Source organism: Nannospalax galili, unplaced genomic scaffold (genome assembly GCF_000622305.1).
Source record: "Nannospalax galili isolate Female #2095 unplaced genomic scaffold, S.galili_v1.0 scaffold875, whole genome shotgun sequence".
NCBI classification, from domain to species: domain Eukaryota; kingdom Metazoa; phylum Chordata; class Mammalia; order Rodentia; family Spalacidae; genus Nannospalax; species Nannospalax galili.
Window position 1 is genome coordinate 4214578 of NW_008337059.1, and position 22320 is coordinate 4236897.

The window sequence follows — 22320 nt, forward strand, 5'->3', positions numbered from 1 at the left end:
CTGAGGTCAGAGGAGCTCATGGGAGTTGGTTTATTCTTCTACCATATGGATCCCAGGGACCGAACTCAGGTCATCAGGCTTGGTGACAAGTGCTTCTATTCATCTTGCCAGCTGGACCATTCCATTTTTTAATGTAAACAATGGGACAATTTACTTTAAATTAGAGCTGCTATAGAAAAATCTATGCTATTGGGCCACCTTTTCCATATGTATTAGTCTGTCGTTTGCTCCCCCTTCCTCACAGAAGGGCTCTGCTCAGCTTTGATTAGACTCCCCATTCACTCTTCTCATGTTCTCCAACTTATGGTCCCATTTTATAGTTTGACCCACAAGAAATAAATCATATGGGGCCTAGGGATGCAGCTCTGTTGATGAGTATTTGCCTTGCACACACATAGCTGTGGGGTCAGTCCCTACACCACATAAAGGCATTGTTATCCCAGCACTTGGAAAGTGGAGGTAGGAGAATCAGAAACTGAGTGTCATCCTTGGCTACATAGTGGATTGGAGGCCAATCTGGGACACATGAGACCTGGTCTCAAAAACAAACAAACAAAAAAAGAAAGTGGGGCTGGAGAGATGGCTCTGTGGTTAAGAGCAGTGACTGCTCTTGCAGATAACCCAGGTTCAATTCCCAGTACCCACATGGTGGCTATCAGCCATCTGTGACTCCAGTTCCAGGAGATCCGACACCCTCTTCTGGCCTCCGCGGGCATTGTGTGACACAGGTGCACTTACATATTTGTAAGCAGTACACATACACATAAAATAAAAATAACAAATAAAAAACAATGTATTTTTTAAAAAAAGAAAGAAAAGGAAGGAGGGAGAGAGCAATTTCATCCAAAATAGATCAAAACTCTAGGATTTCTCAGTCCCCAGTTATAATCCCAGGAAATCAGAAAATCTTTGCTGAATTCTCAGTCTATTCCCCAGGCAGGTTACCATGGTAGGACTCATTGTTAGTTCTAAATTCCAGCAAAGACTGCCTAGCAGAGGCATGAGCAGATATAAATGAATTAATCTGTCACCTGTTCACGTAGAAGATCAGAGCAAGGCTACCTACATTCAATATCTTTTCCCGTGAGAAACCTTGGTGCTAGGTTTACCCACAAAATTTGAAGCCCCAGGATAGGAGCAGCTAGGCTGGAGGAGGAATTAACCACCTCAGGGAAGAAGGCATGTTGGTATCAGCAGGGTTTTATTGAATTTTTACTTTGGGTAAATAACTGTGCTATGTGCTCTATAAATGTCAATGTATCCAATCTCGATAAGCCCAGTTATACACATGAAGAAATTAAAAATTAGGCTCAGGTCTTTTAAATATTATAGTATACCCAAAGTCATAGAGCAAATACTTGTTTCCTATTGTCTGTTCAATTGAAAGCTTGCTTTTCCCTCATTACTAGTATTCAGCCTGGCAAGGTAAAGGAATGGGCATCTGCAAGATCAGCATACAAAACCCAATTTGAACTAGACTCTAGTATACAGGTTTGTTCCACCTTCACACACCAAAATTGCTCAGCAGTGGGCTAGTACTCTTAGTATTAATTAGATTAATCATTCACCAAGTGTTCTTTTTTTTTTTTTTTTTTTTTTTTTTAATGTTCTCGAGACAGGGTCTCCCTAACCTGGAACTCACTATGTAGACCTGGTGGCCTTGAACTCACAGAGATCCGCCTGTCTCTGCCTCTGCCTCTGCCTCTGCCTCCCAGTGCTGGGATTAAAGGCTTGTGTCACCACCGCACTCTGGCTAAGTGTTGATTCTTAGAACAGTATTAGAATGTTAAAATGTTAAAGATCCTGTTGGTGGGGTTGAAAGACTCCTGCAAGGGAAGGAGGAGTAGCAGAATCCCAGCATGCTGGGAGGGCCTCTGTGTCTCTGGAAAGAGTCCCACACTCTTAACCAAAACTGAAGAGCTCCTCAGTCCATGCTTGTCACCTTCCGAGAAGAACCAGCCTGGAATCTCAGAGACTTTGGGGTGCTAGCTGAGCCAGACATCGTCTGGGCTGTTCTTTGTTTTCCTGCATTTGCCACTCAGGTTTTGCCTTGCTTCGGCTCAGCTTACACACTGATTTCCTCACTCCCCAGAGAGGTTCCACGTAGAGCAGAATTGTAAAGATCTGGAGTGATGTGGGGGAGGGTATATTATAGCCCAGGGAAAGCAGTGATTTAAAACTAAAACTGGGTTGGAGAGGTGATTCTGGGTAATGTGCTTGCCTTGTGAGCGAGAGGACCTAGTTTGATCCATAGAGCCCACGTTTAAAACAGACAAACAAAAAAACAGGTGTAGTGGTGCAAGCTTGTAATCCCAGTGCTGAGGAGGTGGAAGCAGGTGGATCCCTGTTGCTCGCTTGCCAGCCAGCCTAGCCTACTTGGCAAGTTCTAGGCAAGCGAAATTGTCTAAAAATAAAAGTGACTAGTACCTGAGAAACAACACTTGAGGTTGTCCTTCACACTCATATGTGCATATGTACATACACTTCCATGGCCATGTGTAGCAATACACATGAGTACACACATGCACACATACACACAAAGCCAAAAAAAGTCACCATCCAAAATACCCTTCAGTCAATTCCCAGCCACAGCCTGTGCCTCCCAGTATGTCTCCCTTAGGTCTTGATTTGACTCCATTTTTTCATACTGCTCTTACCTTCTCTTTTTCCCCTTCCAAGGCCATTGCTCTTTCAAAGTGAAACTGTGAGGATTTTTTTTAAACTTTGCATGTATGTGTAACATCTCACTTAACTATTTTGTGTTACCCTGCTCAGTTATGGAGCTGCATAAATCCAGCTCGAATGCTGAAAGTCGTGAGCTCTCCTACTGACTCAATCCAACCTCCAAGGCAACTCATAAAGTGGGGGGTATAAATCAAAGGGTACGGTGAGAGCTAATGAATACCCGCTTCACATTTCATCCTACTTAAATGGTTTAGGTAAGTAAAATCTAAGGGATGGAGAGCTAGCTCAGTAAAGAGCTTACCATACAAGCATAAGGACCTGAGTTCAATCTCCAGTGATAATAGACACTTATAATCCCAGTGATGAAGAGGCAGGGACAGTCAGATCGCTGGAGCTCGCTTGCCAGCGAGCCTAGCCTACTTGGCAAGTTCTAGGCAAGCGAAATTGTCTAAAAATAAAAGTGACTAGTACCTGAGAAACAACACTTGAGGTTGTCCTCCACCCTCATATGTGCATATGTACATACACTTCCATGGCCATGTGTAGCAATACACATGAGTACACACATGCACACATACACACAAAGCCAAAAAAAGTCACCATCCAAAATACCCTTCAGTCAATTCCCAGCCACAGCCTGTGCCTCCCAGTATGTCTCCCTTAGGTCTTGATTTGACTCCATTTTTTCATACTGCTCTTACCTTCTCTTTTTCCCCTTCCAAGGCCATTGCTCTTTCAAAGTGAAACTGTGAGGATTTTTTTTAAACTTTGCATGTATGTGTAACATCTCACTTAACTATTTTGTGTTACCCTGCTCAGTTATGGAGCTGCATAAATCCAGCTCGAATGCTGAAAGTCGTGAGCTCTCCTACTGACTCAATCCAACCTCCAAGGCAACTCATAAGTGCTATTTCTGCACTTGTCTTTTTTTTTTTTTTCGGTTACATCCTTGAGGCACAGTATGATAAGCCGTAATGGCAGGCAGGAGGATGTGTGCCAGTGGACTTTGAGAAGGGCTAATAAATTCTGTACTAAGGATGTGTATGACCTTGCTTGAGGTCAGGAAACATTGGTTTCAGCCAGGTTGTAAGAGCATGAAAGGTGCTTGAGCTTTCTTAGTGAGGTCAGTTCCGCCAAGCCCCGTTCCCCTTCCTGGTGAAGCAGTAGAATTCGTGGATTCTCTGTGTGGCAGCAAGTGCCTCAGGAGGCTTGTCTGCAGACACACACTTTGTCAGAGCACCTTTACTGACTCCTGTTCACTTTTCAGGCCTCTTTGACAGCCCCCCAGGCTCTGATGATGCAAAGCTCATTGATATATTTTATCCTGGAGATCAGCAGTCTGTGACATTTGGAACCAAGTCTCGAGTGGGATTGGGGGGCATGGAAGCCAAGGTAAGAACCTGACAGCTTAGCTGAATACTACAGGCAGGAGACCCAAACATTATCCTTGTTTACTATTAAAGTTATCTGTGCCTTGTGGTTCCGATACTGCACACATATGCACACATATCTAGATATAAGTGTCATGACTGTTGTGTACCTATGTTTTTCATCATTTTTTTATGTAGTTTTAGTAACATAAACAGTACTTTTTGTCTTTGTGTTACTTTTGTTACTATGATGAAATCCTTGACAAAAGCATGTTCAGAGAGGAAGGGTTTATTTCAGCTTACAGTTTGAGAGTGCAGTCCTTCATGGCACAGAAACATGAGGTACTTGGTCACGTTGCATTCACAGTCAGGAAATAAAGATGCATGCTGGTACTTGGCTCAGTTTCTCCTTTCTATTCAGTCCCCACTCCACTTAGGGTGGGCCTTGCTTCCTTCCTCAGTTAAACCTTTTTGCAAATGTTCTTGTAGACATTCAGAAGTGTTTCTATGGTGATTGCAAATCCAATCAAGTTGACCATTAAGGTTAGCCATCATGGTGTTGTAAGCTCCTAGAGGACAGGGATTGTGTGACTTTTACAGTTCATTAGTCTCTTATCAGCTCAAATATTTCTTGAAATTTTTCAAAATTTATTTCCCTCTCATTAATTGTTCTAAGAAGTTGTATCCAACCCTGAAAATGCCAGTAGTAGAAAGGAAGGCCAGAGCCCATTCGCAAAAGCTAAATCTTCTTAGGGTCAGATTCTGGTCAATCCTCTAGCTGTTTACAGTTATTACTAGGTTCAGGCATTAAAAAAAAAAAATCACAACACACAAGTTCTGAGTCCTGTGCCAGAGAGTTTCAAGAGAGAACACACTGGAAGCAGGACAGGTTGGTTCCCCTTCGGATAGTCCACACTGGGGCTGAACTGGGGAGTGTGGGATGCATGTGCTTTCTGAGCTGTTAAACACATTCCCTGTCTTTCCTTAACTTGCTCAGGATCAAATTGTATTTTGTATCATTTTTACAAGTTCAAAGTGTGGTACTAAGTCTGAGTCTCATCTTTGGATCTAATCTGTCTCATTAGGTAAAAGCAGCCCTCTGGGCTTTGCAAGGTGGCACATCTGTTGTCATTGCCAATGGAACCCACCCAAAGGTGTCTGGGCACGTCATCACAGACATTGTAGAGGGAAAGAAAGTTGGTACCTTCTTCTCAGAAGTAAAGCCTGCTGGTGAGTAGTTCTTCCTGAAGTCCCAGAGCCTGAGGCACCTGAGCCTAGATGGAACTGAAGACTGACCTCTTTCACTCTTGAGAATTCAGATTGTGAAATTCATGTGGTCTTGTTATAAAGCCTGGTATTTTAAACACTATTTATAAAATTGGATTTTGCTTTGCTTTTGTAAAATTCTCTTTCTCCTGCCTAACTAGTCATCCCATTCTCTCTAAACCAGGAGAACTTTGCTAGGTACTGATGTACTAAGCACTAGAGATGCAGAGGTGTGTAAGACATAGTGTATGCTCTCAAGCATTCACAAGTGGCATCTTATTATTTGCACTCACAAATGCAAGTACATTAGGAAACAGGAGCCAAAATGAAGTTGAACTCTAGAAGACACAAAGAATCTTGTCTTTGTCAGATACAGGCAAGTTTCTGTTTATGCCTGAGTTACTCTGGCATAGATTTTTGCCCATTCTATTGATTCTAGTGATCCCTGTATGTCAGCCAAGCATACCAAGACACCAGGCATTCCTTCCGCTTTAGGTAAAATCTGTTCACATGCTGGGGAAGTGAGAGTGGACGAAGCTGACAGTCTTATGCTCACACATGCTCTTACAGGCCCTACAGTGGAGCAGCAGGGAGAGATGGCCCGATCTGGAGGAAGGATGTTGGCCACATTGGAACCTGAACAGGTAAGACTGTTCACTGATGGCTCTGCAGTTTCAGAGCAAGCCATGCTATACATTTGGGTTCAACAGTCAAGTCTGCTGGCCCCTCTTATTCCCCCTCTTGTTGATAGAATTATCTGATTTACAAGCCTCTTTGTTTCATGCTCCCCTTTGTCTGAAGATAATCCTTTTTTCCCTGTGTTTTAAGCAAAGAGAAAATGAAAATGACAAAATGCGGAAGGCTGCCTGGCCTGGCATATGTGAATGTAGGAAAGGTACCTCTTCCAGCCCACTCGGAGTCACCCGCCATACCCATCAGAGGGATTGAGCGCTTACTCTAGTTCATGCTCTTCCTCGTACACAACAAATTAATAAGTAGGAGATGTGATAAGGCTGGATGTGGTAAGGAGGTCAGGTGAAATCTGGGGGCTGACCCCTCTAGGGCATGTTGCTAAGGCTGGATTAGAGTGGTGTAATAGGTGTAGCATCACCCATGGAATTGGCCTGAGAAGGGAGAAGGAAAGGCAGAGCCTGGCCTCTCCAGTTTGCTCCTTTCTTGATGGCCACATTCCCAATCTCATGGGTAAGGATTAGAATCTCTTTAGGCATTGAGGGCTGAGATTTTCCCCTTTTAACTGACTTCATCAAATAATTGGTCAAAAAGAAAAGTTAGATTAAAAAAACTGTACCAGAAAATAAGCTATGTCATGATAGGAGCTACATAAAGATGTGTGGGCCATGCTAATTCCAAGTGCATGCCTCTGTCAGGCAAATTATACTCTTCATCATGTTGTCTCCCCACTACTGAGATGTGGATTGCTACTAACAATAATCAGAAATGGTAAAGGAGGAGGAAAAGCAAGAAGAAATGAGGGGAAGTTGGGAAGCATAAGGGGAGGTGGACAGCATCAGGAATATGTGATGGGAACAAGGAGACTTCAGTCTGTGGAGACTTTGGTTCTAGGAATGAGACCTGGCACTCTTGGAACAGGATAAAAAGCAATGTGAGTTCTCGGATCAGCATGGCCATTGGTGTTTTCATGATTTCATTTTATTGCAGAGAGCAGAAATTATCCATCATCTGGCCGATCTGCTGACGGACCAGCGGGAAGAGATCCTGTTAGCCAACAAAAAAGACTTGGAGGAGGCAGAGGGTAGAGTCATTCATTCATTTATCTCTGATGTCTTCCCCTACATCTTACTGGTGATTCTTCTGTCTTTCTAAGGGCAAGGCTGCCATAAGAAATTACACTTTACTCATTGTGCTTATTGAAGGTGGATGGCCAATGCTAGTTAGGCTTTTTCTCCAGATATGTAATTCAGCTCTCCAAGGGGCTTTTCCTCTTCCCAAAGGTCATATGAGCTTTCATTGCTGTGTCAGTTTCAGGACCAAAAGAGGAAACTGAGAACTTCACTGCTTTAGCCATTCAGCTGAGAACAGCTAACGATGGCTAAGCCCCTTCTGTATTAGCAGGCACTGAGCTAAGGACTTCCCAACAGCATCACCTTTAAATGCCACAGCATAGTGTGTCTGAGCTAAGGACTTCCCAACAGCATCACCTTTAAACGCCACAGCATAGTGTGTCTGAGGGGGAAACTACAGCTCAGAGAGGCTGTCACTCACCCAAAGCCATATGGCCAGTAATGGGCCCAGGATTTCAGCTCAGATAAGTGTTCATATAAAGGAGCCATAGAAATTGTTTGTGCAGCCTGTGGTGAAAGATGGGGCATCTCTTCTATTAACCAGTCTGCTGCCATTCCAGCTAGCACCAGGTGCTGTCCAGAAATGTCCATGTGGTGCTCGTGGTAAAGCAGGAGGGATGGCCGGGCTCACGGTGCAGTCAGCTAGGCCCTGGTGCCTGCTCTCCTTTCTCTTCACTCCCTGCTTTGCCTCTTTCAGACAATGGGGGCTGGTTTTGAGGGGTTTGAACTTCCTTTTTTTCTCTTGAATGTGTCTTAACTTAGACATCTGGGTTAATGGTGTTCCCTCCAAAGAAGCCTTGCAAGGCCCCTCAGCGCAGCTTCTGTTCCTGGAAGCACACCAGATGCATTGCTTCAGAGCCTCCTCTGGCTTTACTCCTAGTCTTTTGAATCTTGTGTCATTGGAAAATCACAATATAGATTTCAGAAATGGAAATCTATGCTAATATCTAGGTCTTTTCAGTTAAAGTAAACAAATTCAGAGTCACTGAGGTCAAAACTGATGCTCCAGGTCACATAGCTTGTTGTGGGCAGTGTCTGCCTGCCAATCCTCATAATGTTTCTATAAAAATACACAGGACTCACAGCGGGTTAATGAGTGAATGCTTATTGCTTTGATTGGATTATTTTCATTGTATCCTATATTGAATTACCATAATGTCACCCATAAAGCTGTTCGAATATTGTAATCCAATAAAAGGAAATGGGGAGATGCTCTCCTAGTGAAGCACTTACCTCGCAAGCATGAGGACCTGAATTCAGATCCTTAGCACTCGCAGAAAAAGATAGGTGTGGCCTGCAATTCCAGTGCAGGTGGATAGACCTTTGGGGATTCCTGCTCCCCCCACCCACTCACCCATGTCTAGCAACAATTGGTGAGCTCCCTGAGAGACACCATGTCTCAGAATTAAGGAGGAGAAGCAATTAAGGAAGACACCCAGCTTTGACCTCTGGTCCCCACATGCACATGTGGGTGTAGACATAAGCATTTATACATATGTGTGTCAAACCCCCTACGTGGACACACACACACACACACACACACACACATCCACAAATTAAGCCAGATATAGTGGCATGTGCCTGTAATCTATATGTAACTCAGTTCCAGGCCATTTTGGGTTACATAGGGAGACTCCATATCAAAGAATAAATAAGCCCTAGGCATGGTGACAGATGCCTTTAATCCCAGCACTCAGGAGGCAGAGGCAGGCAGATCTCCGTGAGACCGAGGCCAGCATGGTCTACATAGCGAATTCCAGGTCAGTGGGGCTACACAGAAACCCTGTATCAATCAATCAGTCAATCAGTAACAAAAAGTCCTGGGTGTGCATGGGCATGGTAAACGCTATTGAGTCAGCATTCCCAGTTCACAGAGTTGAGCCTAAGAAAACACTTCAAGAAGAAAAAGTAGAGGCCTGGAGAGATGGCTCAGCGGTTAAGAGCAATGACTGCTCTTGCAGAGGACTCGGGGTCGATTCCCAGCACCCACATGGTGGCTAACAACCATCTGTAACTCCAGTTCTGGGGAATCCGATGCCTTCTCACCTTCGTGGGCATTGCATGATATGGGTGCACTTACATGCAGGCAATACACTCATACACATAAAATAAAAATAATAAAATATTTTTAAAAAGAAAAAACAGGTTGTAGATGCTTAGGAAGAGGTCATTTATCATATTGAAAATCTATAAACTGTTAAGGTCTAATACTATAGACTTGGTTAAGAACATTTTACAACATGAGAGATGTGCTTGTATTGTAACACAGAAAACTAAAATGTAACATAAAATGTACCGTATAAATAAAAGCTTATTTATTAGCTCATGAGTAAAAACAAAGAAAATTAATTAATATATGTAATTGGTTGATAGAATCAGTTTGTTTTTCTCCTTAAATTAACTTTACTCCCTCCCTTCCAAAACTCAGCATTAATCACAGTAATAATTTGGGGCATTTGATCTCACGTTTTCCTGAGTGTGTGTGTGTGTGTGTGTGTGTGTGTGTGCATAATTTTGTATCTGTATTGAGACAATATTATGCATATTTAAAGTTAAAAACAATTCTATATACAAACACTATAATTCTATTTAGCTTTTTTCCAAAAGAAGATATATTGCTACCTATTATGAAATAATTTGCTCATTTAAAAAAATATAATAATATAGGAAGATAATAAAGTAGAGAGATCATCGCTGTTCTGGACTCCATGGAGACATGAATCAGTTGCACATTGCATCCTCAGTGTTTGATAAATAGCATCAAGCCATGCTGTTTCATAATTGGCCTTTTTCAAAAGCCATATCCCATATAGCCTTGCTTGTCAGTACATGAGTAGTTCTACATGAGTAGATAATGTATAATAACTGCATCATAGCATCTGAATTGTTAGATAGAATCCAGGCCTTCCAGTTATGAAATCTGTCCCCTTATTACATGCTAACTTGCTCCTGCAAGTGATAAATTTCTGGATATGAGACACAACATTGCCAGACCTGCTTCCCAGACCCCAGGAAAAGCTGTGTAAGCAGTGTGTAATTGTATCACTGAGTCCTAGAAGTTCCATGTCTAGCCCTGCTGTAGTAAAGTTGGTGACCAGAGCCTGCCCACATCTGCCTCTTTATCATGGAGTTCCAACACCTTTCCAGGGAGACTTGCAGCCCCTCTGCTGAAGCGCTTGAACCTCTCCACATCTAAACTGAACAGCCTGGCTATCGGGCTGCGGCAGATCGCAGCCTCCTCGCAGGACAGTGTGGGCCGTGTTCTGCGCCGGACTCGGATTGCCAAAAACCTGGAGCTGGAGCAAGTGACTGTCCCAATTGGAGTTCTACTGGTGATCTTTGAATCTCGCCCTGACTGTCTACCCCAGGTATGTGTGACCATGGCCCAGTCACTGGGGATGGGTTGTACAAAGCATAGATCTTCAAGACTAGAGATAAAGTCTCCCAAATATATTTATGTGTGCTTATGTATGTATATTCATATATGTGTAAGGAAGAAAAGGATCTTCCATTTTCTTCAATAATTTTGTAGATGTCATTGTCTGTCTGTTATTAAGGTAATGTATAACTGGATCCTTCCAGTCATCTCCAAGTTGGGATGCAGCTGAGCATTATAAAAGTTGGTAGTCTGTGCCAGGCGTGGTGGCACACACCTTTAATCCCAGCACTGGAGAGGCAGAGGCAGGCGGATCTCTATGAGTTCAAGGCCAGCCTGGTCTCCATGGTGAATCCAGGCCAGCTAAGGCTACAGGGAGACCCTGTCTCAAAAAAGACCAAAAAAAAAAAAAACAAAAAAAAAGTTAGTAGTCCTGTCACTCTTGTAAATATAGAGCTGTTATTACTGGATCCCAGACCAATCCCACTGCAAGAGTAGGAAAGGAAATCCCCAGCTCTTCTAATTCACATACACTTTATGCTCAGACCACAGGTCCCTTTCAAGCTAGCTGCAGTTACTTGACTGACAGGTGTCTGTCCATGCAAAAAAGACCCTCAGTCATCAGTGTCACAGATGACTTCCTGTAAGCATGTTTCTTAGAAGCACTTCAGTAGTTAGTGGAATCTAGAATGCAGCCCTCTCTAAGGATGTGGAGAAAGCACAACAAGCTGAAACACAAGGTGGCCCTAGAGACTAGCCTCACTTTGCTGCCCCAAACTCTCCTAGAAATCCATACTGAACTCTTAGTAGAATAATACCAACATTTTCTTTGTACTGGTCCCAACATCTCAAAGGGAAATTCTGTTTTAAAATAAAATGCTAGGGCTAGAGAGATGGCTCAGTGGTTAAGAGCACTGGCTGCTCTTGCAGAGGACCCAGGTTTGAATCCCAACACCCACATGGCAGCTAACAACTATCTGTAACTCCAGTTCCAGAGGAATCCTACGCCCTCTTCTGATCTCCGCAAGCATTACATGACACAAGTACACTTACACACATGCAGGCAATACACTCATACACATAAAAAATAAAATAAAAGAAATGCTGATTCTTCTGTGTATAAGGTCTAGGGGACTATGGAGTCTGGGATGCTCTGTAAAGGGTACTCTCTAATGTGCCCTCACACCAGTTTTTCATCATGGGATCCCCTTCCTACTGTCTGTCCTCAGCCCTTGTCAGACACTGGCTTATTTTCCCTCTGGCCATATGCCTGTTATGCAGAAGAGCCCAGTGATGGCTGCAAAACTTCACCTATGCTAGCAGAAATGGGCCCAAGTCTGTGTGGGCTCTCTCCTACCTGCTGCTTTCAGCTACCTAATTCCTCACAAAGAATAGGCTTTCTTCTGTGGCTAGAGCAACATGCAAGTCTAAATAGGAATCTAAATCTAATAGGAGTGTGGCATCTCTGCATTTATCTAAACAAAGTTTGCATAATCTGGAGAAAGGAGCAAATGAAAAAGGATAAACCCCTAATGTGGAAATTAAAATGGTCAGCAAGGGGTTTTAGTAGCCATTTCCCTACCTTGCCAAACCAGAGAGGTTTTCATTTATCTGAAAAGCAGTCAGAAAATGAGGCTTCAGGCTTAGGATGCCTGGGTTGGTGTCTTTGACTGCATTAACCTGCCCCCAACAGCGTGGGCTCTCTCTCCCATGGGCTGCTGTTGCCACCCAGGCTTGCAGGAGCTCGTGTCCTCTAGTTCTTAGCACCAGGCCTATAGATCCTATGGAACAATTCTAGAACCTCAGCAGGGTTGTGGCCAGAGGTACACCCAACTCCTCTGAGTCAATAGAGCAAGTATTTTTCTATGGAGGCAGCTAAACCTGCTCTGCACTGTGGCCAGAGCGGGGTGGGCTGTGTGACCCTGAGCTCAGGTTGTGTTGATGCTGGTTCTAAGGAAGCAATATAGTTTAGTTCCTAAGAGTCAGACACCTCAGTGTGACTCCTGACTCTGCATTTATAGGCTATGTGACCTTGGGAAGTCACCACCCTCTCTGGGCTTCAGTGTAAAGTGGGATAAAACAGATTCTTTATTTACTCAGACACTGGTGAAGGTGAGACAGTATAATAGTAAAGTACCCAGCAATGTGAATGTCACTGTCACTCTTAACTGTCTTTTCCCTTGATCCATTGCTCTACCCTTTGATCTGCAGGTGGCAGCCTTGGCTATTGCAAGTGGTAATGGTTTGTTGCTCAAAGGAGGGAAGGAGGCTGCACACAGCAACCGCATTCTTCATCTGCTAACCCAGGAGGCCCTGTCCATCCATGGAGTCAAGGATGCCATCCAGCTGGTAGGTCCCAGGAATGAGCCAGGTCCAGCCCAGGTGGGGCCAGTTGAGGTCTGTGGGAGTTTGAAGCCCAGACACGTCTACAGGCAGGCTTGACTGGAGTGGCAGCAGGGTCTGTGCACCTGCCAACATTGGGCTATTCAGAGTCAGGTGGCTTCCATTGACTTGGGAGGGCCACCACCGTACATAGGTAGGTGCCCAGGCACTGCTGAGTCACACAAATGTCAACTAAACCTTATTCTTTTTTAAAAATTTTATTATTATAGTATGTATATGATATGACTGTGTGTGTAGGTGTGTGCGTGGAGGTCTGAGGTCTGAGGACAACTCTGTGTAGTCGGTTCTTTCCTTCTGTCTTTATCTGAGCTCAGGGATCATGAGCCCCAGGCCTGACCACCAGCTGCCTTACCCACTGAGCCATCTCAGACCTTCATTCTGTATGTCATTGGGAGTGACAGACTCATTATGAGGCCTGGGCTCTTACCATTGGTGGAGTGATTTAGGATAATTCGATGAGATACACTTTAAGGTTTGTCATAAACCATCACGTGGCATGGAAGAATGAGACCATGCTGCTGTCACTGTTACTATGCTCACTAACCTGTCTGGGGCTGTCAGATGCTTGATGGGAGCCAGGGCAAGTCATTGAGATGCTTTCATCCATCACTTCACTAATGAAGAGGGAATGTCATGCATTATTAGGCCTTTTTTCTAGATGGGGAAAAAGTAAGCTTGGAGGTATAAGAATTCACCAGTATGTAATAGAGTTTAGATCTGACTTAAGCCACTTCTGGATCCTTCTTTTTCTAGGGAAGCCCCTCCCTCCAACATTTCAGCATTGTCTTGGCTGCTGGGAGATGCTGCCTCATTGCTTGCTCAGTGAGAATCCAAGTCTCATATGCAGGATACTGGATGGGAGAGCACGGGTTAGGGGCTCAGGTCCTGGCTCTAGCACATCCTTGCTGGATGGGTTCTTTCGCTCCCTTCCTTCCTGCCAGCATAGTTGGCATATGCAGGTCCCCTGAGAACAGCACTGTGCTATTGTCCACATGGACACATGTGACTACCGGCCATGTGGAGCTGTAACACATTCCTAGCACCCCACAAGACTCCTGCCCTGCCTAGTTACTGGATCCCAGCCTGTCAGATAACTGCTCTTTTGATTCTTGTCACATTCAGTTACTTTTGCCTGTACTTGAACTTCAGTGGCACTTTCCAAAATAGACTTTCCTGCCGGGCATGGTGACTCATGCCTTTAGTCCTAGTACTCTGGAGGCAGAGGCAAAAGGACTTCTGTGAGTTCAAGGCCGGCCTGATTTACATAGCAAGTTTTAGGCCAGCCAGGGCTACATATTAAGACCCTGTTTCAAAAAAACAAAACAAAACAAAAACAAAGGACTTCTGTTATACATCTTTTGTTTATTGTTATCTGGGTGACCTTCATTCACATGTGGTTTCCCCTTTTTCATCACCATGTAGTAGTCCATTTATAGCCACATAGCTATAGTTAATCCCTTCTTTGTTGACAAATATTTGAATTATTCCAGAGTTTGGGTTCTGTGGAATAAAGTAGCTATGAACACTCTGGTACACATACATTTATATCTCTGTTGCAAAAGTAACCTGACCAGAAGGGAGAAAGACAATTACAAATCCAGAAAAGAAAAGAAAAGAAAAGAAAAGAAAAGAAAAGAAAAGAAAAGAAAAGAAAAAAAAAAATGCCTGGAATCTCTGTATCCAAATACAAGCACTTTATAGTCCGTCTAGTGTGCAACCCAGGGTAAAGGCTATCAGCAAAAGTCCTGGGGACAAGGGACTCCCTAGCAGCACCCCAGCATTTCCTCAAGGCTGTGATTAGAGAACTGACAGAGTGGCTGCTTCTTTCAGTGACCCTGTGGCCTGGCGTCATTTTTACCTTTTTTTTTTTTTTTTTTTTTTTTTTTTTTTTTTTTTTTTTTTTTTTGTCTTTTTGTTGATTGTTTTTTGACAGGGTCTCCGTGGTCACAGCCTACCTGTGAACCAGGGTGGCCTCAATCTCTTGGAGATCCATCTGCTTCTGCTTCCCAAGGGCTGGGATTAAGGGTGCATGCCACCACACCTGATGTCATCTTTACCTTTTTATCTTCTACCCACAACACTTGGTGCTGCCTGTGGCATTTACAAGCTCATCCTGTTTGGGCTAGCAGTACCATCATCCTGCCTTCCCTGACTGAGCTCTGTCCAGGCAGAATCTGTGTCTGTAATGTGGACGTGAGATGTGGCTTCTTCTCTCTAAATAGTTTTATGAGTGTTTGCCCCATGGCATTCCATTTTCCACAGTCAGGAATTTAGTCTTGTTGCTTACATTAGGCCTCAGGGTGTGCAGACATTGGTCTCTAAAGGAGAGGCTGCTGTTTCTGTCTTTTGTGTGGCCAGAAGATGCATTTTTGTCTTCTATTCTCTCCCTCTTCAGGTCAATACAAGAGAAGAAGTTGAAGATCTCTGCCGCCTTGACAAAATAATAGATCTAATCATTCCTCGAGGCTCTTCCCAGCTGGTCAGAGACATCCAGAAAGCTGCCAAGGGGATCCCAGTGATGGGACATAGCGAAGGGATCTGCCACATGTATGTGGATTCAGAGGCCAGTGTGGACAAGGTCACCAGACTCGGTGAGCTGCCCAGGATCTCTTGGGTAGCGGGGGTGAGGTGAATCATGTGCATAGGAAGTCATTCTTTGCTCTTGTTCAGTCAGAGACTCTAAGTGTGAATATCCAGCTGCCTGTAATGCATTGGAGACTTTGCTAATCCACCGGGATCTGCTGAGAACACCATTGTTTGACCAGATCATTGATATGCTGAGAGTGGAACAGGTAAGACCAACCCACAGGCAGGATACATCCTTCTGTCTGCACGGTTAGGCAGGGGCAGCTTCCAGGAAACTTTGGAAAATATTTTTACATCTGCTCTGTGTATGAAGTGCTATGCTAAGTACAGAGGTGAGCTGTGACCCCTGTCCTCTGGCAGTCTAGTGGGGATGTTGTGATGCACAGACAGATGCATATGTTGCAGAGTGCAGCATATTCCCTGCTGCACTGGTTCAAAGGTAACACAGACTACTTGGCACATGCTGAATCTTTATGGCAATGTTTTATTTGGGTGGCCAAGTTTCTGTTGCAGTGATATTAAAGGTGTGCAATCTGCATAGTGTTTCCTTTGGATTATGTTTATAATATGTTATTAAGGTTTAAATAAACCAAAACGTTTCAAATACAAATTTATACTCTGTCGTAAATTCATAGGTAGTACCAGCTCACCCTCCAGGCCCATGAGCAGCCTGGCTCAGCTTTCCAGGCCCTTGCTGTGTCACACAGGCCTAATACCATGCAGGCTCCTCATATAGTCCCCACTGTTGGTTGCTATTGCTGACTTACTCCTCTTGGTTTTATGTTGGATTTCCTCTATGCCAGGTAAAAATTCACGCAGGTCCCAAGTTTGCCTCCTATCTGACCTTCAGCCCCTCAGAAGTGAAGTCACTCCGAACAGAGTATGGAGACCTGGAAGTATGCATTGAAGTGGTGGACAGTGTCCAGGAAGCCATTGAGCACATCCATAAGTACGGCAGCTCCCACACAGACGTCATTGTCACAGAGAATGGTCAGTTTGCGGTGCTTCAGGGGAGCAATGCCAGCTTTGTTTGCTCAGATCTGCAGCTGCACCTGCATGAAAGCACACTCCAGACAGACCAGTGACAGGCCTAGCGTTGGTGGTGGCTGGTGACTTGCTGAGTCCTCTCCTATCTCCTACCTGTTGTCTGTCACAGTGGCCCCATCGGCAGGACAGAGATCTTTAAAACCACTTTAAAGGTAGCTTACCCTGCCTCATTCACAAAGCTACCCTATTAGGTAGCTCAAAGTCATCATGTTAGCCAGGTACTCAGGAGGCTAAGGCAAAAGGATTACCTTGGCTACATAAGTAGACCCTGTGTCAGAAAACAGAACAGCAAAGCCAGGTGCACACCTTTAAGCCTAGCACTCGGGAGGGAGGCAGGCAGGCAGGCAGATCTCTTGTGAGATCAAGGCCAACCTGGTCCACATAGTCACAGGGGAGACCCTGTCAAAAACAACAACAACAACAAAACAGAACATCGGGAGATGACTCAGTGGTTAAGAGCACTGGGTTTGATTCCTAGCATGGCGGCTATGAACCGTCCTTAACTCCAGTTCCAGGGGAATCCGATGCTCTCTTCTGACCTCCACAGCATTGCATGGCACAGTGTACTCACATACATGCAGGCAATACACATAAAATAAAAATAATATATAAAATATTTTTTAAAAAACAAAACAAAGACTGGAGAGATGGCTCAGTGGTTAAGAACAGCGGTTATTCTTGCAGAAGACCCGGATTCAAATCCTAGCACCCATATGGCAGCTAACAACTGTCTGTAACTCTAGTTCCAGGGGATCCGATGACCTCTTCTGTCTTCCTCAGGCATTGCACGACATGGGTGCACTTACCTACATGCAGGCAATACATGCATACACATAAAATAAAAATAATAAATATAAAAAACAAAAACTCCAGCAAACATTTTATAACTGAGGAAACCAAAGCTCTGAGGTTAAGGGCAGGACCAACTGCACATTCCTTCCTTTAAAACCTAAATAACATACCAAAGAACACTTAGAGATATCTGGCCCTAGGGCCTGAAGGTGAAGGAAGGGTGTGGTAGGGCCATATGACCCCAGTTTGCCAGAGCCACCAATGGTTGTCATTAACGTAGGACTTCCCATGAGGGACTGGGATGACAGCACCCACACCATAGTAACGTCCTTCCCTTCTCACCCAGGCACATCTGCCCAAGGCCACATAGCTAGTGGGTATGGATGTGAAGGTCAGACCTGGACGGGCCATGATGGCATGGAGACACTGCTGCCTGGAGATATGATTCCACCCTTGGTGTCTGCTCAGCACTGACTGTGGGTGATGGCTTGCTGTCTTCCTAAGCCTGCGTGTTTAACTTGCCAGGAGAACATGTAGGCAGGCTCCCTGGGGGCCTTGACCCTGCCCAGATCTGTCAACAGCGAGTGACCAGAAGCAGGAATGTTCTCTGTGGGTCACCCTAATTTGGCTTATCTCTCTTTGCCCTGCAGAGAGAACAGCAGAGTTCTTCCTCCAGCATGTAGACAGTGCCTGTGTGTTCTGGAATGCCAGCACTCGCTTCTCTGATGGCTACCGCTTTGGATTGGGTAAGAAAGACTGGCCAGGGGCAAAGGAGTCCCTTTGTGACTCTCTCATCCTGGGGTCCAAGGACTGAAATGAGGTGGAGACCTCTCCCCTCCACAGTTATATATGTGATCCAGATACAGAGCTGAGAAGTGGCAAGGTAGAGAGAAGTGAGAGGATACTACCAGTTGCCCTCCTGCATTGGTAGAAACTTCACCTGTGAAGAAGGTAGCTGCTCCTGTTCCTTTCCCACAGACCAAGAAAATGGGTCAAAGAAGTTAAGTAATTTGCCCAGTCACACAGCCAGTGTTGGGACCTAATGCTCTCAAGTTCAAAGCCTGGCTACCTCCACTGCAGCAGAGGAAAACACAGTTTATCTTGATTCACAGGTTTCATGGTCCCCATAGTGTATGCCACTGCAGACTTATTGCTTCAGATTGACACAGCTAGGTTGCCACAGAGAGAGGAGCCACAACATAGGACAGGAGAAGGTGCTGGTACCCACACTGAGCCTAGTTACTAGCATCAGGAGTCAGCAGGGCCTGGGGCTTGGTCTGGAGCATGCATAGCTCCTTGAGTTCACCCCTAGTACCAGCACAAACTAAAACATGTCATCTTTGGAAACAGACCCTTTTCTGGTCCTTCCACCTATAAAACCTCCAGCTATCTGTAGTATTGAGTTGTTTAAACAGTCTACTTTTCCAGGGGACCCTTACACAAGCATCTAGTGAGACAGTTGTGACACATTTTGAACATTTAGAATTTTAATCCCCTTGAATTTGGGGGTGGGGGGTGAGTGAGCTTTTTCTTTTTGGTCCTGTACCTTTGGCATGCTAGGCAAGCGCTCTACTACTAAGATACGTACTAGCCCCCTCTCCTCCAAACTTTTTGAATAGATGATCTGCCTGAAAAGATCATCCTCACTCATTATTAAAGGTCATAAGGGATTTTCCTCAGTTAATCTTAGTCAACAGACTACTTTAGTTCCTGTTTCTGTCATGGTGGGGATGTGAATTCCTCACATTGATCTTTGTACTCCATGTTCCTGAAAAAGAAATAGCTGAGCCAGTGTTGAGTGAAAATCAAGGATGGGAGAAAAGTACAAGAGCACTCTGCTATCCTTTTAGCACCTGATGGCTGAGTATAATCCCCATGAACCTCTTCATGACAGTGATAGTACTTGCTGAGTGTTTACCTTGTCTGGCACTGCCAGAAAAATCACTTGCATCAGCTTACTGAGTCCTGTAAGGGGGATCCATTCCTTTCCTCATTTTCCACATGGAAAGGCCATAGCATGAGGAATGATGACAGGTGACTGCCCAGAGTCTTGGGGTCTCTGTATCCTCAAGCCAGACTCAGTCCTGGTCATCCACTTTGTCAGCCACCACCCAGGCACATTCCTTGATCTCTCTCTTTGCCTGCCTGTCACCTCCACCTCACCAGCTCCTTCACAGGGTTTAGGCTTCAGCCAAAAGGTATCTTCTTGGGGAAGCTATTCACTCTGAAGTGAAGCTGTGCCCTCTATCTCTGTCATAGCATGCCATTAAACTCAAACATTGTAGGAGATTGTTAATTGGCCTGTCCTTTGGCTACCTTGCCCAGTGTTCAGCTCCAAGATACCAGGACCTCATTCCTCACCACCTCATCCCCAGACCTGGAGCACATAGTACATGCTCAGGGAAGTTGTGATGAATGAGGAAATTTGACCTCCCCTGAGTGCAATGGAAAACATTGGGCCAGACCCAGGAAAATCCCTGGCATCTGCTGAGTCTATGCGCCTGAGAGAAAAGAAATGAACAGTAACTTGTCATGTATTCTGTAACTCACAGATGCCTATGTGCATAACTTCTGGGGAAGTACTAAAAACTATGCTTTGTAGAATCTAAAAACTATTTTGGCATGGTGGCATCCACTTAGAGTGCTAGCGCTCAGGGGGCCAAGGCAGGAGGATCAAGAATTCAAGGCTAACCTGGCCTACATAGTGAGACCATGATCTGGAGTGACTAGGGAACTTATTCATGGGGACAAGGGACTCCTGCTGGCCTAGGGAGAATGGCTCAAAAGTTCGCAGGGAGAGAAGAGTACCATGTGTGGGCCTGGTGGATAGACAGGCAACAGAGCCTGGGAAGAGCCATACCCTCTCCGTGCTTTCTTTACAGGAGCTGAAGTAGGAATCAGTACATCACGAATCCACGCCCGGGGACCAGTAGGACTTGAGGGGCTGCTAACAACGAAGTGGCTACTTCGAGGACAAGACCACGTAGTCTCAGACTTCTCAGAGCATGGCAGTTTAAAATACCTTCATGAGAACCTCCCTGTCCCCCAGAGAAATTTCAGCTGAGAGCTCCCACAAGTCAGGACTGTTCCCACAATTAAGCTAGTCAGGGATCTCCAAGGAGAAACCTGAGCTGGTCCCCCACCTCTTGGAAGGGTCTGTGTTTTGGAAAGTGCACCTAGGTACTTCTGGCTTAATTCAGTAATTTCAGTCTTGCTAACGTTCATATTCCAATCCTGTGTGTCTGTCTGTGTCTGTCTGTCTGTCTGTCTATCTGTCTTGTCTGTCTGTTACTGGGGCCAAACCTAGACCTCATTCATGCGCGGCAAGGGCTCTACCATTTGGGCTGTCTCCCTAACCCTGCATTCCAATCTTAAAATAATTGCTGCAGGTGGAGGCTTTGCTTTACTTTGCCCAAGCCCAGTCTCACCAATGGTAGAAACTAAAGGACTGTTTCCCATATCGAGGCAGGGGAAATTCCTGACTGATCAGATGGGCTCAGTGAGGTAAGAGTCCCTTGGCATTGATTGGAACTCTCCTGCCTTACCTAGTGAGTCTCCACATTTATCTTATTTCTTCTACACATCTTCAAAGGGAGAGATTTGGGTTGGGGACAGCTCTTACTTAGCATTCTCTTCAGAAAAAGTGCCCAAAATGAATTTACCTATGTCCACTGGGATGATTGGCCTTTGTGAAATTATAGTGCCTCCCAGACAACCTGCAGCCTATCCCAGGTCAGGGGACACACAGTACCTTTGATGTAGTTGGAATCTGAGCCTCAGATAGGAGGTACAAGTTTGAGGGCATTCCAACTGAGGGGACTATCTACAATTATGCGTGAACTTTTTTTTTTTTTTTCTGTCTTTTTGAGACGGTCTCCCTGTAGCCCCAGCTGTCCGGGAACTCACTATGTAGACCAGGCTGGCCTTGAACTCGCAGAGATCCGCCTGCCTCCCAAGTGCTGGGATTAAAGGCGTGCGCCACCGTGCCCAGCTAATGCCTGAACTTTTTATATGAATCATTTGTCATCCTGTCCTTGACCTCCAGAACAAAGATTAGAGGATTATTTTAATACTTTGGATTCTTTCTCTCTTTTTTGAGAAATAAAGTTCTTATGAAAAGCCTGTGCACATGGTTACAATTTTCTCCCTTATTTGTCCTTACCCTCATCTTCCCTCTCCCTCCCTGGTGACCTTCCTGCCCTGCTCTTCAGCATGCTGTGTTCTCTGGAATTTGGCTGAGAAGACACTGTCAGTAGAAGCAGTGCATGAAAGTCTCCCCTGGAGGGACTCTGGCCTCAAGAGAGGAAAGGAAAACAGGACAGTGGGCATGAAGGAGGCCGACAGTGTGTTGGATGTGTGAGGCTGTGCTTGGCATGAGCATTTTGCCTGTCATGTCCCCACAGCAGCCACTCCACCACAGCCCCAGCCTTCATTCTTAATTCACTGTGGATACAACTGTGCTCACTCTCCTGACCTGTCCTATGCCACTAGTAGGCTCTAATCCCTCACTTCCTTCCCTTTAGTGCCTGTCCTTGTGGTTCCCTGCAGTCTATAGTTAAAAGACTTCTTATCTCTTGGGGACCTCCTAAAAACATAAGTGCTTGCTGGCATGATTTGAGGATGTTTTATGGGCATAAGAATTGCAGTGTCGTATGGAACATGTCCCAGGCTGGCTCCAGGCTCTGTCTCTCATCCAGACCCTTACAAGGTCTGGCAAGTCACCCAGCCTACCCTGCCCCATGAAGGGATAGTTCTGGCATAGCTTGCCTGAAAAGGCAATAAGCAAGGTCCAGTGGAAATGACAACACAAATACAACTAGCTCCCACCCAGACAACGGATGCCCCAGGAGTCTGAATAGCAACCCATGAGAGCTGAGCCCTGGAGGAGTCCACCGAGAAAGCACACCGGGGTGTGGGTTCTGAGGAAGAGTCCTGGGAGTAACCAGTGGGCGGGATATGTAGGTAGCCGGTT

General features: G+C 45.1%; 1 protein-coding gene across 2 annotated transcripts in view; it reads left to right on the plus strand.

Moving 5' to 3' along the window:
* Aldh18a1 (aldehyde dehydrogenase 18 family member A1) overlaps window positions 1-21474 on the plus strand; it is a 41454-nt gene extending 19980 nt beyond the window's left edge. For both annotated transcript variants that reach the window (XM_029563060.1, XM_008832001.3), the window contains exons 8-18: window positions 3953-4077; window positions 5141-5285; window positions 5892-5965; window positions 7002-7095; window positions 10292-10512; window positions 12732-12869; window positions 15319-15514; window positions 15594-15715; window positions 16313-16499; window positions 17999-18094; window positions 20231-21474. In XM_029563060.1, the coding sequence (XP_029418920.1) occupies window positions 3953-4077; window positions 5141-5285; window positions 5892-5965; window positions 7002-7095; window positions 10292-10512; window positions 12732-12869; window positions 15319-15514; window positions 15594-15715; window positions 16313-16499; window positions 17999-18094; window positions 20231-20412 (1580 nt within the window). In that variant the 3' untranslated portion in view covers window positions 20413-21474. The remainder of the gene's footprint in view (window positions 1-3952; window positions 4078-5140; window positions 5286-5891; window positions 5966-7001; window positions 7096-10291; window positions 10513-12731; window positions 12870-15318; window positions 15515-15593; window positions 15716-16312; window positions 16500-17998; window positions 18095-20230) is intronic.
* The last annotated feature ends 846 nt before the right edge of the window (window positions 21475-22320 follow it).